Source organism: Plodia interpunctella, chromosome 17, assembly GCF_027563975.2.
Source record: "Plodia interpunctella isolate USDA-ARS_2022_Savannah chromosome 17, ilPloInte3.2, whole genome shotgun sequence".
In the NCBI taxonomy this organism is placed as follows: domain Eukaryota; kingdom Metazoa; phylum Arthropoda; class Insecta; order Lepidoptera; family Pyralidae; genus Plodia; species Plodia interpunctella.
In genome coordinates, this window is record NC_071310.1 from 4,013,725 (window position 1) to 4,028,053 (window position 14,329).

At 40.8% G+C, this 14,329-nt stretch overlaps 1 protein-coding gene across 7 annotated transcripts in view; it reads right to left on the reverse strand.

The window, feature by feature from the left end:
• Nucleotides 1-14,329, reverse strand: part of puf (puffyeye) — a 30,288-nt gene that overhangs the window by 2,641 nt on the left and 13,318 nt on the right. For 4 of the 7 annotated variants that reach the window (XM_053757536.1, XM_053757539.1, XM_053757538.1 and 1 more), the window contains exons 28-51: nucleotides 13,824-14,207; nucleotides 13,249-13,487; nucleotides 12,632-12,835; nucleotides 12,229-12,401; nucleotides 11,540-11,706; nucleotides 11,067-11,157; nucleotides 10,662-10,839; nucleotides 9,870-10,007; nucleotides 9,273-9,424; nucleotides 8,772-8,898; nucleotides 8,202-8,312; nucleotides 7,687-7,763; nucleotides 7,434-7,542; nucleotides 6,935-7,093; nucleotides 6,237-6,449; nucleotides 5,664-5,840; nucleotides 4,816-4,995; nucleotides 3,854-4,102; nucleotides 3,458-3,592; nucleotides 2,913-3,103; nucleotides 2,143-2,340; nucleotides 1,588-1,715; nucleotides 1,045-1,160; nucleotides 338-611 (exon numbers count right to left, since the gene is read on the reverse strand). In XM_053757536.1, the coding sequence (XP_053613511.1) occupies nucleotides 338-611; nucleotides 1,045-1,160; nucleotides 1,588-1,715; nucleotides 2,143-2,340; nucleotides 2,913-3,103; nucleotides 3,458-3,592; nucleotides 3,854-4,102; nucleotides 4,816-4,995; nucleotides 5,664-5,840; nucleotides 6,237-6,449; nucleotides 6,935-7,093; nucleotides 7,434-7,542; nucleotides 7,687-7,763; nucleotides 8,202-8,312; nucleotides 8,772-8,898; nucleotides 9,273-9,424; nucleotides 9,870-10,007; nucleotides 10,662-10,839; nucleotides 11,067-11,157; nucleotides 11,540-11,706; nucleotides 12,229-12,401; nucleotides 12,632-12,835; nucleotides 13,249-13,487; nucleotides 13,824-14,207 (4,170 nt within the window). The remainder of the gene's footprint in view (nucleotides 1-337; nucleotides 612-1,044; nucleotides 1,161-1,587; nucleotides 1,716-2,142; nucleotides 2,341-2,912; nucleotides 3,104-3,457; nucleotides 3,593-3,853; nucleotides 4,103-4,815; nucleotides 4,996-5,663; nucleotides 5,841-6,236; nucleotides 6,450-6,934; nucleotides 7,094-7,433; nucleotides 7,543-7,686; nucleotides 7,764-8,201; nucleotides 8,313-8,771; nucleotides 8,899-9,272; nucleotides 9,425-9,869; nucleotides 10,008-10,661; nucleotides 10,840-11,066; nucleotides 11,158-11,539; nucleotides 11,707-12,228; nucleotides 12,402-12,631; nucleotides 12,836-13,248; nucleotides 13,488-13,823; nucleotides 14,208-14,329) is intronic. The other 3 variants (XM_053757541.1, XM_053757537.1, XM_053757540.1) reach the window with 3 other exon arrangements.

A 14,329-nucleotide genomic window follows, 5' to 3' on the forward strand; every position in this document is an offset into this window, starting at 1 on the left:
ACTATAATACCAAGTACTAATGCTATGGAAAAAAAAATATTTTTACACGCAATACGCACTACATAAGTTGATGTACTACATAAGTTGATATCAACATTCTTACAGCTAAACTTTAAGGATAAGAGCCTCCTTAAAGTTGAGCTATGAAGAGAGAATAAGAATGTTGAACAGATTTTCCGTCCTTCACTTTCTTTTTGCCTTTTGAAGGTACACCAACATTAACTTTCATAGATTCCGGTTTTCATTTATTCCGGTTGCGTGAAGGTAAGCAAACACCGCAGCCTATGGACACCAACGCCAACTTTAGAGCTCTATTATAGTACACCGGTCCACTCACCCAGAGCAGCCCTGCGGAGATGCGCCAGGCGATGGTGCAAGGTGAGCATGGTCAGCAGTCTGCGCGCGCACTCCGGCCAGTCCTTGCAGGCCAGCAGCAGCGCGCGCGCCTCCTTGGCGTCGCGACGGATGCGCAGCGTGCGCAGCAGCGCTCGCGCCCAGCGCAGCGCCGCGATCAGCTCCCCGCGCACCGCCCCGCCCGCACCCGCGGAGCCCCCGCCGCCGCCGTTCGCGCCCCCGCCCTCCACGTAAACCGCGTGTAGACTGTGCAATGCCTACCACAAGTTTTCAATAAATATATATTTCTCTCATTTTTGCATATTTCCTGTTTCATCCGGGATCCGTGGCCTAATGGTCATCACGCCGGACTGCTACATTGGAGGTCCCGGGTTCGAACCCCGGCCAGGTCAAGATGGAAAATTATATTTTTCAGATTGACCTGGGTCTTAGATGTTTATCTATAGAATATGCTATATTCTTTAGATAAACATCCAACGTTGAGTTAGTATTTCATAATACAAGTTTCTTCACAATCTGTTTGATTTATCCCTATGTATTTATTTATTATGTTTAATAAGTTTATTAAAACTAAACTTAGACGAAGTCAGTTTATTACATAGAAGTTTCGGTTTAAAAATATATATGTATATATATGAGCGAAATTACATTCAATAGACACAAAATAACTAAGATTTGTTACTCTCTTACCTCAAACGTCATCTGCAGCCCGCCATTGTACACTACGTATAATCTGTCGTCCTCGTTCTCCACGAGTGTACAGAACGCCGATATGAGCGTCGTCCAACATGTACGTCCGTTTAAACCTGATGAACAAAAGTAAATAAGTAGTTTAAGACCAGCTATGTATTATATAAGAGAACCTAAGCAATATTTAAAACACTATTCTTAAATTACATCTTTGGAACGAAAATTTTGAAATTTTCAATTATTTATTGCGCTTATCGACACGCTTGGAATCATTTCAATATTTATTATCACACAAACGTTTAAATTATCAAGTGTGTCATTGCTAACACTGGTAATTTCATGTATTTCTTTATTTTTAAAGAGAACCAACAACATACAATCTCGATACTAGACAAAAACAATAGATTACAAATTACAGGTTCTCGTCGATAGTGTATATTACGATTTCTGAGCAACATTTAAACCATACACACAAAGTATACACATGGCGATAAGCACTATAAAATACTCCAATATACTACTGTCTATTGAGGAATTACATACCCTGTAAGTATGCTGATAGTGTGGTCCGTCGGAAAGCGGCGGCCTCGCGCGCGTCCGTGTTGTCAGAAGTTGTGGCGGCGGCATTGCTGCTGCTGTTACCGCCGCGCGCCGCCAGCACTCGCGCCAGTCTGGACACAGACATACAGTTCCATACAACACAAATCATTATTAAAAATACCGGTTCTGTTATGTCAGAACATTAAATTAAACTACTGTTTCATGCAGCTCCGCCCGCGGTAGCCTATATTTGTCTTCACGTCATTAACTATATATATTCCAAGTTTTGTTAGAATCTGCCTAGCATTTCAGCCGCGAAAGCGTGACAGGCAGACAGACAGACTTTCGAATTTATTATGATCTGATGATCTGTCCGACCGATTTCAGCCATGGCGAACTCTTCTGGGTCGTAGATAACATGTAATTTTACGGCAATACTTCATGCACATTAAGGGCGCATAAGTCACACAAAATCAAGATCACATAACTGATGTTAAACGGACCTCGAACTCGACGTTATGGAAATATGAATAAATCATGAAATATGAGATAAATTACCTTAGCAGCTCATCAGCAGCGGCCTGATATAGATGCGCGTGCGGCGCTATGTTCCTGAACGCCCAGTGTATGTTCTGGTGCTGCGCCAGCGCGCGGGCGAAGGCACTGGACCGCCGGCAACACAGCCGCAGCAGCGAGTAGTAAGGAGGCAACATCGCGCGGTTGTATGCCACCACTTCGCCGTCGTCGTGGTCCGCGCTGTAGGACGTCACAATAGTTAGGCTGTTCGCACACGGATCGTAGGCGCATTCGTTATGATTATTATTATTGTTTACAGAAAAAAAATGAAAACTGAGTGGTTTACTATCAATCCAAAATGGATTTACGACATTGTCGGCTTTAGTGAATCTGTGCAATGGCACTTTCAATAGTGGGTCTCGGATGTCTATCTATTTAATATATATGTTATAAAATATAGTAGGGTGGTTCTCAGAGCGTTTCGACCGCTGCGGCCGCGCTTCATTACGATCGGCCAATTTTTTTGAGGAAGGAGTCATTTCCAAAACCAATCATTCATAAAATTTACTTTACCACAGTACAGATTAATTATTTTGAAGTCAGATAGTAAAACTAAATCCTATCTTTGTTAAGATTTAATACAGCGCGGCCGTGGCGGTCAAAACGCTCTGAGAACCAGTCAAGTTGACCTAACACAAGCCTCGAAATTACTAACTAGGAGCTAATTCAACGTGTGTGATTTGGCCCTATATTTTATATATAATATTTTACATATTTCAGTTTCCCATTAATTGATTATCAGAGCAACTCACAGAATGTAGTTGAAGGCGATGTGCTTGATGACGCGAGGGTTGGACACGGCCAGCTGGACATTTTCCCCGCAGTCGAGACACACGGCGTGCCAGAACGTGAGCAGAGCTTGCTTGTTGGGGTGCACGGCCACTGACGGCTCCGATATCGCCGGGTGGTACAGGTCCCACAGGTCGTTGAAGTATTGACCGAACTATAGGATACAATAATAATGTTTAAATTTTATTTATTTTTATTTGGTTCGCAAACTGGTTGAAAGACCAACTAAAAACATTTACAAAATTAAATAGGATGAACAACCTACTACGAGCGAACACAAAATACAGAACAAAGGATACAATAATAATGTTTAAATTTTATTTATTTTTTATTTGGTTCGCAAACTGGTTGAAAGACCAACTAAAAACATTTACAAAATTAAATAGGACAATTTGAACAACCTACTACGAGCGAACACAAAATACAGAACAAAAGACTAATAGCGCTCTTTCGTTTCGGAGGCCAAGATCAAATTTGTGGTCAATAGAGCTAGAGTAGTATCCCTTACCATGAGTTTCTCGACCCTGCTGACGACGCAGTAGGACATCACGCCGAAGTACGCAGTGAGCTTCATGGTGCCGTGCACCGCTATGTCGGTGTACTTGCGCGCCGCCTTCAACTTGCTCAACAGCATCGTGTACACCTGAGGAGAGTATTTTGCTATTATTTTCTTGACTAGTTGCGCCCAGGGGCTTCGCTAACGTGGGAATTTTGTGACAAAAAGTACCTTAAGTGTTATTCCAGGTTATATTCTACCCGTGTACCAAATTTCATAACAAGCTTAGGGTTCGCTATTACTTTTCACATTCATTTGATATTAAATAAGTTTAAAAACTACTATATTTTCATTGAAAATATTTCACGTACCACGAAAAAACTTCAAAAACTCAAATACCACACTCACTTGATGCAAGGTATGATGCGCAGAGTCCGGCAACTTCGCCAAGTGGTGCGCGTGATGCGCGTGGTGCGGATGATGCGGCTGTCTCGCTCTCGCGTAGCCCGCGCGGAAGTGTTGCGACGGTACTAGTGCCACCAGCAGTAGGGCTGCGGCGGCCCTCACTCGCGCTGCGCTTGCGGCTAACAGATGGGGCTCCACCCAACGTTCCGCAGTGCGGAGGGCCCATGCGTGAGCTGCTTTATTGCGTGGCACCTACAATATACACTGTGTATTAGTTTTTTTTATTTAATCGAAAGATAAGCATAAGAGAGTTGGAATTATGAGAATATATATATATATATATATATATCTTGCGTTACTGAGTGACTGACTGACAGACAACGCAAAGCCGAAACTACTGGGCGTAGAAAGCTAAAATTTGGTGTGTAGTTTCCTAGGACATTGTAGGGGAGCACTAAGAAGGGGTTTCCTAAAATTCCCACAATTTGCAGTTGTTAATAATTACACATTACACCTTTGATTACGATGTCTAAAACTTGGCTTCGTTTGAATTCTCCGATCCTTTTAGTAAATTGCGGAAATTTGATCTTGAGTATAGTACTACATGTCTTTAATCAGCAGTACAAGACATAATCTAGTATAAATGTAGAATTATGAACGCAGCCACATTCAACCATAAACACTCAATATTGGAAAGCATTCTTTGCTTGTTGCTATGGTAAAATTATCATCTTTTATTTTTAGTTTAGCTCAGCAATAAATCACTGCTCGTCTGTGATTTATTTCTGAATCTGGACCTTTTTTTCCATCCTTTGTACTTTCATTGTCATATCATTACGGCGCATCGTCTTGCACTTTTTTGTCAACCATACCACGTATTGTATTTAGTTACATGTACAAAATGGTGGTGAAAAAAGTTAGTTATCAATCTATGTATATATGATAATGTAATAGTTTAGAGGAACCTGCGTGGCGAGCCACTCGAGCGCGGCGTGCACGCAGGCGTCGCCGACGTCCCACAGCCGCGCCAGCACCAGCTGCGTGAAGCACGGCAGCCCGCCGCCGCCACCGCCCCCGCCGCCGCCGCCGCCGCCGCCGCTGCCCTCCGCCAGCAGCGTCAGCAGCTTAAAAAATGCTCCACACGTCTGAAATAAAATACCATATACCATATAAAAATCACATAACTAGATTGCTTCATGAGAAACGAGGTTTTGTAAGTTACATTGTTGTTATAAATGCATTGTTGGATTTGTTTCCTACCCTTACAATAAACGCTTATACCCTTATAATAAACCCTTACAAAGTAGTAAACAAATCCAAGGAAAGTGTCATTTTCAATCATTAAATATGAAATAATCTATGTATGTATAATTTGGTAATGAATTGTTCTGTTTTAGATGTTGGCGTCGTAAATATATTTTTGATTTTGATGTGTGCACGCCATACTACGAGTGCGTGTTAACCCTTCCCTCCGCCAAAATTTATGAAATGATTTGAATAGAAGAGATTCTCGATGCCTAATCCCACCTTTATATTTTCGATATAAATAATTATAATAAATTGACAACACTTAAAGACCCACGCTAAGCACTAAGCTTGTATCGCGAATCCGATGAACAAAAACACAAAAACTGCACAACACACAGAACCACAAATAAATATTTGTGTCACAAGTACAAATATTTACCCGCACTGAAAATCGAACCCAGGGCCTCCAGATAGCGGACGGGTGTGGTTACTATTGTAACCAAAAATATAAAGAAGAAAATAACGCTGATTCAGTGTACTTTATAATGATCAACAGACAACATACCTCAGCATGCTTAGCGATGGCCTGGAAGATCATATTGACGATCTTCTGCGCGAGCGGCTCATTCCAGCGGCACAGCGCGAAGATCAGCGCCCGCGTCTGCTGCAGGTTGAGGCAGTCGCGCGTCTGCTGGTACAGGAACGGGAAGCCCTGCGCACACACCTCGGGGTGAGATTGTGACTGACGGACGGGGAAAATAGATAACATTAGTCAATTTGAATTTGGTCCCGGTTAGGCTATTCCAGCTTGAGTAGTGAATTTGACAATCCCATTATTTAAATTTCTTAACATCTTTTGGCGATAATATGATCGAAACGAACGGTCGAACACGACAATTCCAACGCCGACCTGTGTCAAAACAAATATTCCGAAAATTTAGCTTCCTTAGCGCTTATGATTGTTTTGTTCAAATAAAGCTATCAGCTGATGATAATTAGTTCGAGATATAGATTGATTTTATTCTTGGAACTAAACTTACCACTAACAATTTTTTACGCACATACAGTAAGTCTTCCGAAGTAACAGAGCCAAGACTGTCGACAAAACCGCGTAAAAAAGTACATGAAATCCCTTTACCTTGGTATGCAAGAGCGCCCTGGCATCGGGTTCATGCAGGGTCAATACGCCCTGCGTGTCACGTGACCTCTCCACTAAGCCCGCCACTAGCGCCACCATCTTGTCCAGGGCCCCGGGCCGCAGCTTGTCCCCCGCTGATTCCGCCGCACCGCTCCCGCTACCGCTCCCACTTCCGCTGCCGCTACCGCTTGCTTCTTCAGTTGGAGACTCCACCTTGAACAAAGTAAGTAAAGACCGTTTGAAGAGTTTTAACTAGATAACTAGAAATATATACAATAGACGGCCTTATAGCTAGTGCAATTTCTTCCAGACTACTCTGAGGATAGAAAAACATCAAATGAATCGGATTTTTTTTTGTACAAGGAGCGAAGATAAAACAACATGAGCTAGCTCCTATATTCCTGCGCAAGTTATATAAAGGAAAACAAACTAGCTAACATAATTTCAGCCAATTCTTCATTGCCAAGGTTTACGATATTCTATTGGTGTCCACACTATGATGGCCAATAATGGCGTGCTGTCGCGAATTATTCCATCTATTACGCTTGCTATAAAAACTCAAAGAAACGCAACAGAATGCAGTAGGCTGCGCGTAGCCGTTCGCGTATGCATTCGTGACATATATCACGTAAAAGGCACGTAAAAGGCTGACATAAGAGACATGAGAGAGAAATGAGGTTAATAAGAACTTGACTTACCGAAGTGGAGTTCTGTCCCAAATAGAAGTCCACCATGCTGGCGATAGCATTGACTCTCAACATAAATTTGCCTTCTTCCTCACCCATCTTGCTAAACTCATACAACAAACTGAAGTATTCAGTCAAGTGCCGAAGGTGCGACCGCGCGCCGGTTTCCATCTGTAATGCGATCTTATTTATAAAAGTTATACACAAATTTTAAATTAAAACTATAAATGTGCTTCTTTTTTTATATTTTTCTTTTTTTTTCGCGAGCAAGCTAGGGAAATTACATTTTATTTAAAATCGACAAGAAATTGTATATCATATTGTTATTTTTCTTATAAACATGGCAACCCTGCCTGCAAATATTGGTAATTTTAATGCAAAAAATATTAGAGGAATAATGTGTGGTCACTTTTTCATGGAGCGTTAACACCAACGCTCTCTATAGAAAAATCATCATCACCATCTATAGAAAAATAAGTTTTAAATAAATATATAAATTAAAAGTACTTACCAACGATAATAACATCCTTATAAACCTAGTAACACAACTGGCTTCGCCTAACTTGCTGTTATCCTCCCCGTCCTCACTACCTTGAAGGTATAGGGAACAATGACTAGATCTGAAAACAAAAATAATATTCACAATTTCGAAACAAATAAAAAATATAACCAGGGTTTTTTGTTATTTTTTTTTTTTAAATCAAGAAGCGATGAATAATTCGCCATGAATGAATTAAAATCTTGTATTGCAATTTAAAAATTACCTGAGCCTTTGTATGACGTGCATGCATAGCCTCTGAAACATCTGCCGGACCATTTGATTCGGACATTTTATTAACACCTGCAAGTTTTAAATAAATTTTATACACAGAATTATTAATTTTTACTCTTTTGTCCTATTTACAAAAATAGCTATTATAATTATATAAGTAAAATTTATAATTTTTTCAGCATTGGCATGAGGAAGTGGCGCTTGATTCCTTAGAATAGGACCATTCCATATCCTTTAGCCGACTAAGGGACACGTAGCCCTGACAGCTGATAGGCAACAATAGCATTCCCGAGGAGGGTTGACTGATGTCAACCGTCAATAACTGGACAACAAAACGAAACAAAAAATCTAAACATGTGGCAGATGTAAAATCACAATCCAATGATTAAAATTTCAAGGTTATTTTTACGCTGACCCCTGGCTTCGCGACATCACAGCACCGAACGCAATAGGGAACAACCGGAGATGAGAGAGCGATAGAGAGAAGTAAGAAGAACAAGTACATACTTGCATAGGCCACCAGGTGTCGTCGGCCATGTGACCGAGGAACCACTCTGACGCGGCGGCCGAAGCGTTGAACTGCTTCGTGACTAGCTCCACCCACGACACCATCGTGGGCTGCACAGACAATATATATATATATATATATATATATATATATATATATATATATATATATATATATATATAGTTCAAATGAGCGCGCTGTGTGTGCTATATGAACTTGTCAACCAATCTTGACAATTCGATTTGAGGTTGCAATGGCAATAAAATTTTATTCCTTAAAAATCCGTTTTCAACTCTTAAGTAGAATGTAAAGCTCCAATATGTAACACACTTAACAAGTTATTCATAAAAAAGTTAAAGCATACTTTGAGCTTAAGTATGGTATGTCTCTTTCTGTCGATTTAAAATATTATAAAATGTGACAAAACGAACTTAATGCAGCTTAGGGTACGCTTTTGCTTTTTTATGATTAACGGGGTTAATATGTAAAAAAAATAAAGATAATAAAAATACACTGATAGAAATATGGAAGTGTTATATACAAAAATATATCTTCGAAAAATAAAATACCTTTTCTTTCGCGTGTATGAAAGTTTCGATGAAGAACGAGGTGGACAACCTCGCGGCGTCTTCAGTGATCTCGGGTCGCAACGTGAGGAGCGACTGTGGCACTGAGCTGCACATTTGACCCATGAAACTGTAAATAAAGAAAAATAAAATTCATCATACTGTATGGGGTGCTTTCGATCCAGACAAATATAGTCAGAAGTAAGTTGGTCCTTTTTTCAGAACCTTTATATGCTTTCTTCAGTTCTGGTACAAACTCTGAAATAAAATTTTCAAGGCCAACCAAAATGCTCTATTCATCTCTACAACTCTATATATGTGTACACATGGTTGTGCACACAGAGGAAATGTATTTTAACTTATTTTGTGCTGACAATCGAAATGACAGTGAAAGAACGAAAATTCCATGTTTATCTTTTCATTTTTACGATCAAATTCTACATAAAAAGTTCTTAATATGCAGAATTACGGGGACGGGCCGCTAATAAGAATAAAGGAACTAACGTGAAATACGCATGCTGGAAGATGTTCTTGTCGTGCAGGAACTGCATGTTGTCGTCCCAGATCCACTTGAGCAGCTCCGGCGGCGGCTGCGGCGCCGCGTCCGACCCGCGCCGCTCCAGCACCGACGTCGGCGACTCCTCCGACCGGGAAGACTGGAATATTATGGATAAATAAACCATAGACCAGTATTCGAAAGCGCGAGCGATTGCTAGTAATATATATATATTGCTAGTAGTATATATATATATATAGCTAGTTATTAATAAATAAATAAATATAAAGCCTAAAAGGGCGAGTGATTCCACCTTAGAATAGAATCAACCGGGGAGCTCACTCGAGGCGACTAAGGGAAACACTTATCTTACCTGGCTTATCAGCTGTCAGCCACAATAGAATTCCTAAAACCCGCCAAGTCACAACAGTTTGGGCCATGGCCCAAAGTCATGAACTGCCCCAGCAGTGGGGTCGTTTCATGATATAAATTTTCAAATGGGAAGAAAGAAAACACCTTTCCTGTCACTCACATCATTTTGACACTTAAGAATCCTGCAGATGAAAGTGTCAAAAACAGATATTGACAGTAAAACCAAGTGGTACCTGTGCCTCCCCCCGCGGCGACTCCTCCCCCCGCGGCCCGCGCGGCGGACAGAGCTCGTAGAACAACATGTATGCGCTGTTGGTCTTCTCAAATGAAAAATCCATAAACTTCTCCGTCACCGAGTCGTAGGTTTTACTCTGAAATATTTTTTTTTAGTTTAAAAATTTCTAATTCTGGCTACACCCTGTCGACAAACTCAGATTCCGAAACGAATGAATGTATATTGTGAACCGCAAGAAAAATCAACAATGTACGTCGAAACCCACAAAATTTCCTATTTGATTTAAATGGGTGTTTTAGAGCGCATACACAACTACAAATGACAAACTAGAAATCTTTATGTATGAAAATTCTAAAAGATTAGACAAAATTTGCAGGTTGTCATCTATAGACAGGCACTAGACAGAGAGGGGTGGCATACGCGAAAGTCTTTGTAGTAAACAACGTAGTTACAATTTACTTCACCAATTTTGGTGGCCACCATTTTTGTTCTTTTTTAATTGTGGTAACTGTGTATAGAAAATAAAAAAATATATTTTCTAATAAAATCCATCATCTTGTATAGCATGATTTCTAGATTTAGTTCTTGCTAATAAAGATAAATGTGATACATATTTATTGGTGGCAACTGACAAAGTCATCGAAGTGGCTCGGTGCTGACAAGAAAAGATTTAGGAGCTGTGGTAGTGTGATTTAGTAGCTAGGAGTGGTATAGTATGCGTTATCAAGTAGTATAAAGTCAACATGGACACTAAAAGAACAATATATATAATTTAATATAGTTGACAAACCGTCATCTCCCCGCCGAAGCACTCGGCGGCGATGTGCGCCGGGTCGAAGGGCTTGACCTCGGCGTCGTTGAACAGCAGCCAGCGGTCGTGGTGGTCGTGTTCGCGGTCCCTGATGAACGAGTAGTAGTGGCCGCCGTCCGCCGTGCCCGTGTGCACCGTCACGCCGATCAGCTCGTAGCTGCACACGCAAATATTGTATATATATATATATATATATATATATATATATATATATACGCTAACATATATATAACATATATATATGTTAGCGTATATACTATATATACGCTAACATGGATCTCAACAAATGGGCGACCGGGCAAGCCTACCAAATGGTGGGGTGATTTGGACAAATTAATAGCATATATGACTAGTAGAAAAAAATAATATCATATATGAACTTACTCGTAGTGCTCTTCAAACTCTGAATTGTCCTCTGCGTCCGTATTGGGACTACTTTCTCCATTTTTCAACTCTGCAGACTTCCGTTTTTCTTCTGCAAAGAAAATAGATTGATTCGAGGTTGCATGTGAAAATTAGCTGCGCCCCGGGGTTTCGCTCCCGTGTGAATTTCGGGATTAAAAATACCCTACGTGTTATTCCAGGTTATATTCCACCCGTGTACCCAAATTTCAATTCACGAGTACTCGAAATACACGAGAAACGGGACAGATGCTATCCGTTGTCCCTTATCACGTGCCGTCTCTTACAAGGTCGTGTTATACCGGGTAGGCGTACAATTTGTATACAATAGTTATATTTCATACGGCTACGGTCACTACTATATCTCGTATAGTTTTCTTGGTCTACCTTTCGCCAACCTACCAATGCTAGTGCGGCTCTCTGGCGTGACAACTTCGTAGTTACACTCATAATACCTTGATACTGCGCAGGCATGAGGTGTTTCTCGACGTATCCGGACATGTCGAGCCGCATGGGGAACGAGAAGTGAGTGTTCACTTTCTCTTTCAGCATCGTTAGCATGTTGAACGTGTACCGCATCGTGTTGAAGCACAGGATACGTGGCAGCTTTTTGAAACACGCCCTGAAATAAAAATATTAAGTTATAGATTGATGTCAATAATATAACCCGCAACAAATCGTGCTTATAAATAATATAGACTCCCCTATTTACTATTCTAACTCTATTTGGGATTACTCTCTCTCATACTCGCGTGTTCCACGACGATCCAAAGCCCAGGTTTCACTTATTCCATTAACCATAAAATTTTGAAGATTTGGCTGATTTTACAACCGGCCGCCTGTATGACATCTACGCTCTTTGAGAATGCTATTGATGCGTACCACAGGAGGATACGGAGTGGTCCTAATCTAGGGTGGAACCACACACCACCTATAAATCGCGATTTCATTCATGCAAATAATCGAAAAGATAACCAGCATTGCAAGAAAACATTTGTCAGATTTTACCACCTATGAAAAACAACTCACGCATATAAATATGAGATAATGAAGGCACGTAGATACTCTATCATCATATCAGCCCTGTCCTGGGCACTGCTAATAAATATAGACTCTTTTGTACTCATAGACGCAAATTTCTCACCGTTTCTCAGCTCGTACTTTAGCCGCACACTGCGAGCAAGTATAGCAGTTGTCTCCCTCTAAAGTGTCTTTAACTGTGACTTCATCCAGACTCTGGTGAAGATTTCGCATGTCCGCCACTTGACACCGCACTGTGTAGAACTCTTCTAGCGTTCGGGAGACGTGAGGGCAGTCCTGGGAAAAAGAAAATAAATCTATAATTTTTCTAACAAGACGCTTTACACCGGCCTAGTTAAAGCCGATACTAGCTAGATTAACGATTTATCAAAAACTGGTAAATAAGTATTTAAAATTTAAATAATTATACGGGGCACTAAAAGCCACAGTTAGTTGGAAATTGACCTTATTCGTCGTCTCTTCCACTTTGGTATTTCGAAAGCTAGGATAATAAACATGACACTCACCAGAGATACCACGTTATTGCTGAGTACGCCACAGAACAGCGTTTTGACTAGTTTCTTGAGCTCCGGTGTCATTTCCTCCAGTTTGGACACCAGGTCTATGAAGAACTCGGCCATGTCTTTCTGTTCTCCAGTGTTGAGTGGCTGGTGGTCCATTTGGTACACTTTGCAGAAACTGCGAGGGTTGTACGCTTTGCGCTCGCTCTCCTACAAAAACATACCACTAAATCAAAATATATAATGTAATGTGCATATTTTTCGATTGTCAATGGAGTGTTATGCCATTGGCTTCGTTTGACAAAAAAATATATAGAAAGATATGATTCTACTTCTCAAAATACCTAATAAATCATAAAGTAGTGTATAGATTACTTCATGATTTTTTCCTTCGCTGGAAGCAAATGGTAACCACCATTTGCTCCTTTTGAACTACATGAGTCAGATTGGTATATAAATTTATGTGACACCAGTAGGTTTCGCATCACAACGTTTCGATTCACTACAATTTAAGTTACAAAAGAAAGTGATAATTCTGTAATAAATACGTGCATCCCTTTCTTTAAACGCCGCCGGTGTGTGAGTAGTACGTCTTATGTAAAAATTGTGTGCTCCGCACGTACCATGAGATAAGTGAACATCCTCTGCATCTCGTGCAGCGTGGAGGCGTGCGTGGTGGCCCTGGCGTCGGCCTCCAGCACCGCCGCGCGCGCCGCCGGCATCATGTACAGGTGCTGCATACACGACGCCATGTAGCAGGTGGCGCCCAGGTTCGTCAACCCCACGTAGCCGCATTCCGAACGAGACTCCTCCGCCGGCCAGTAGTCCCATGGGTAGGAAGTCGACGGACCTGATGAATTTACTGTTTTTCACAAAATTACCGATTAGTGGCATAGAGAAGAAACAATAACGACGTAAATGACAGAAGAAAATGATAATAGATATGTGTGCACATACGGCATTAAGTAAATACATTTTGGACAATATTAAAAAAATATATTAATACGAACTACAAGAAAAAAAATTTATTCCATTCGGAAACCGAACTAAACATTCATGAAAAAATCAGATAGGACAAGTTTTTCAAACAAGCAAAATACAATATACGCATATAATAAAGTTTTTAGTATGCATTTAAAATATACAAAAAAAACGTTAAATCATTATAGAATATCTTGAACACAAAAAAAACGCTTACCCGGTTTATGGTGCTCCATGAGTTTATGATGTAGCACCATATAATTATCAGGCGCCCCGCGAACCAACTCCACCAGGAGATCATACGCCGCCGCCCGCGACTTTTGCGACTTGCATTTTGGCAGATTCCTCTGCTCAGGGTTCGGCACATCGAAGAGAAAACCGAACACCATTTCTAAAGTCCTTGTCCCTTGCTCTGACGTCTTGAATCGTAACGGATGTTTTAACAGATGTGTCAGTAAGCTTAGTTGTCCGTAAAGACCGTCGTCCGGGATACTAGGTTCTGTTCTCCGTTCGATAATTTCTCGTTTCTCGAGCGATGCGCGGATCTGTTCGCACAGTTCGTTTAGATCTGGCGCGCCGCTGTCTTCAGAAGTTGCGCCTTCTGCAATACAACCAGTTATTGTAGTCATTATTTATTAGTTATTGTTGTACAATATCGAGAAAATTTTAATATAACTTTATAACCGAATACCTACAAACAAAATGCTAATACAGATCCTAGTC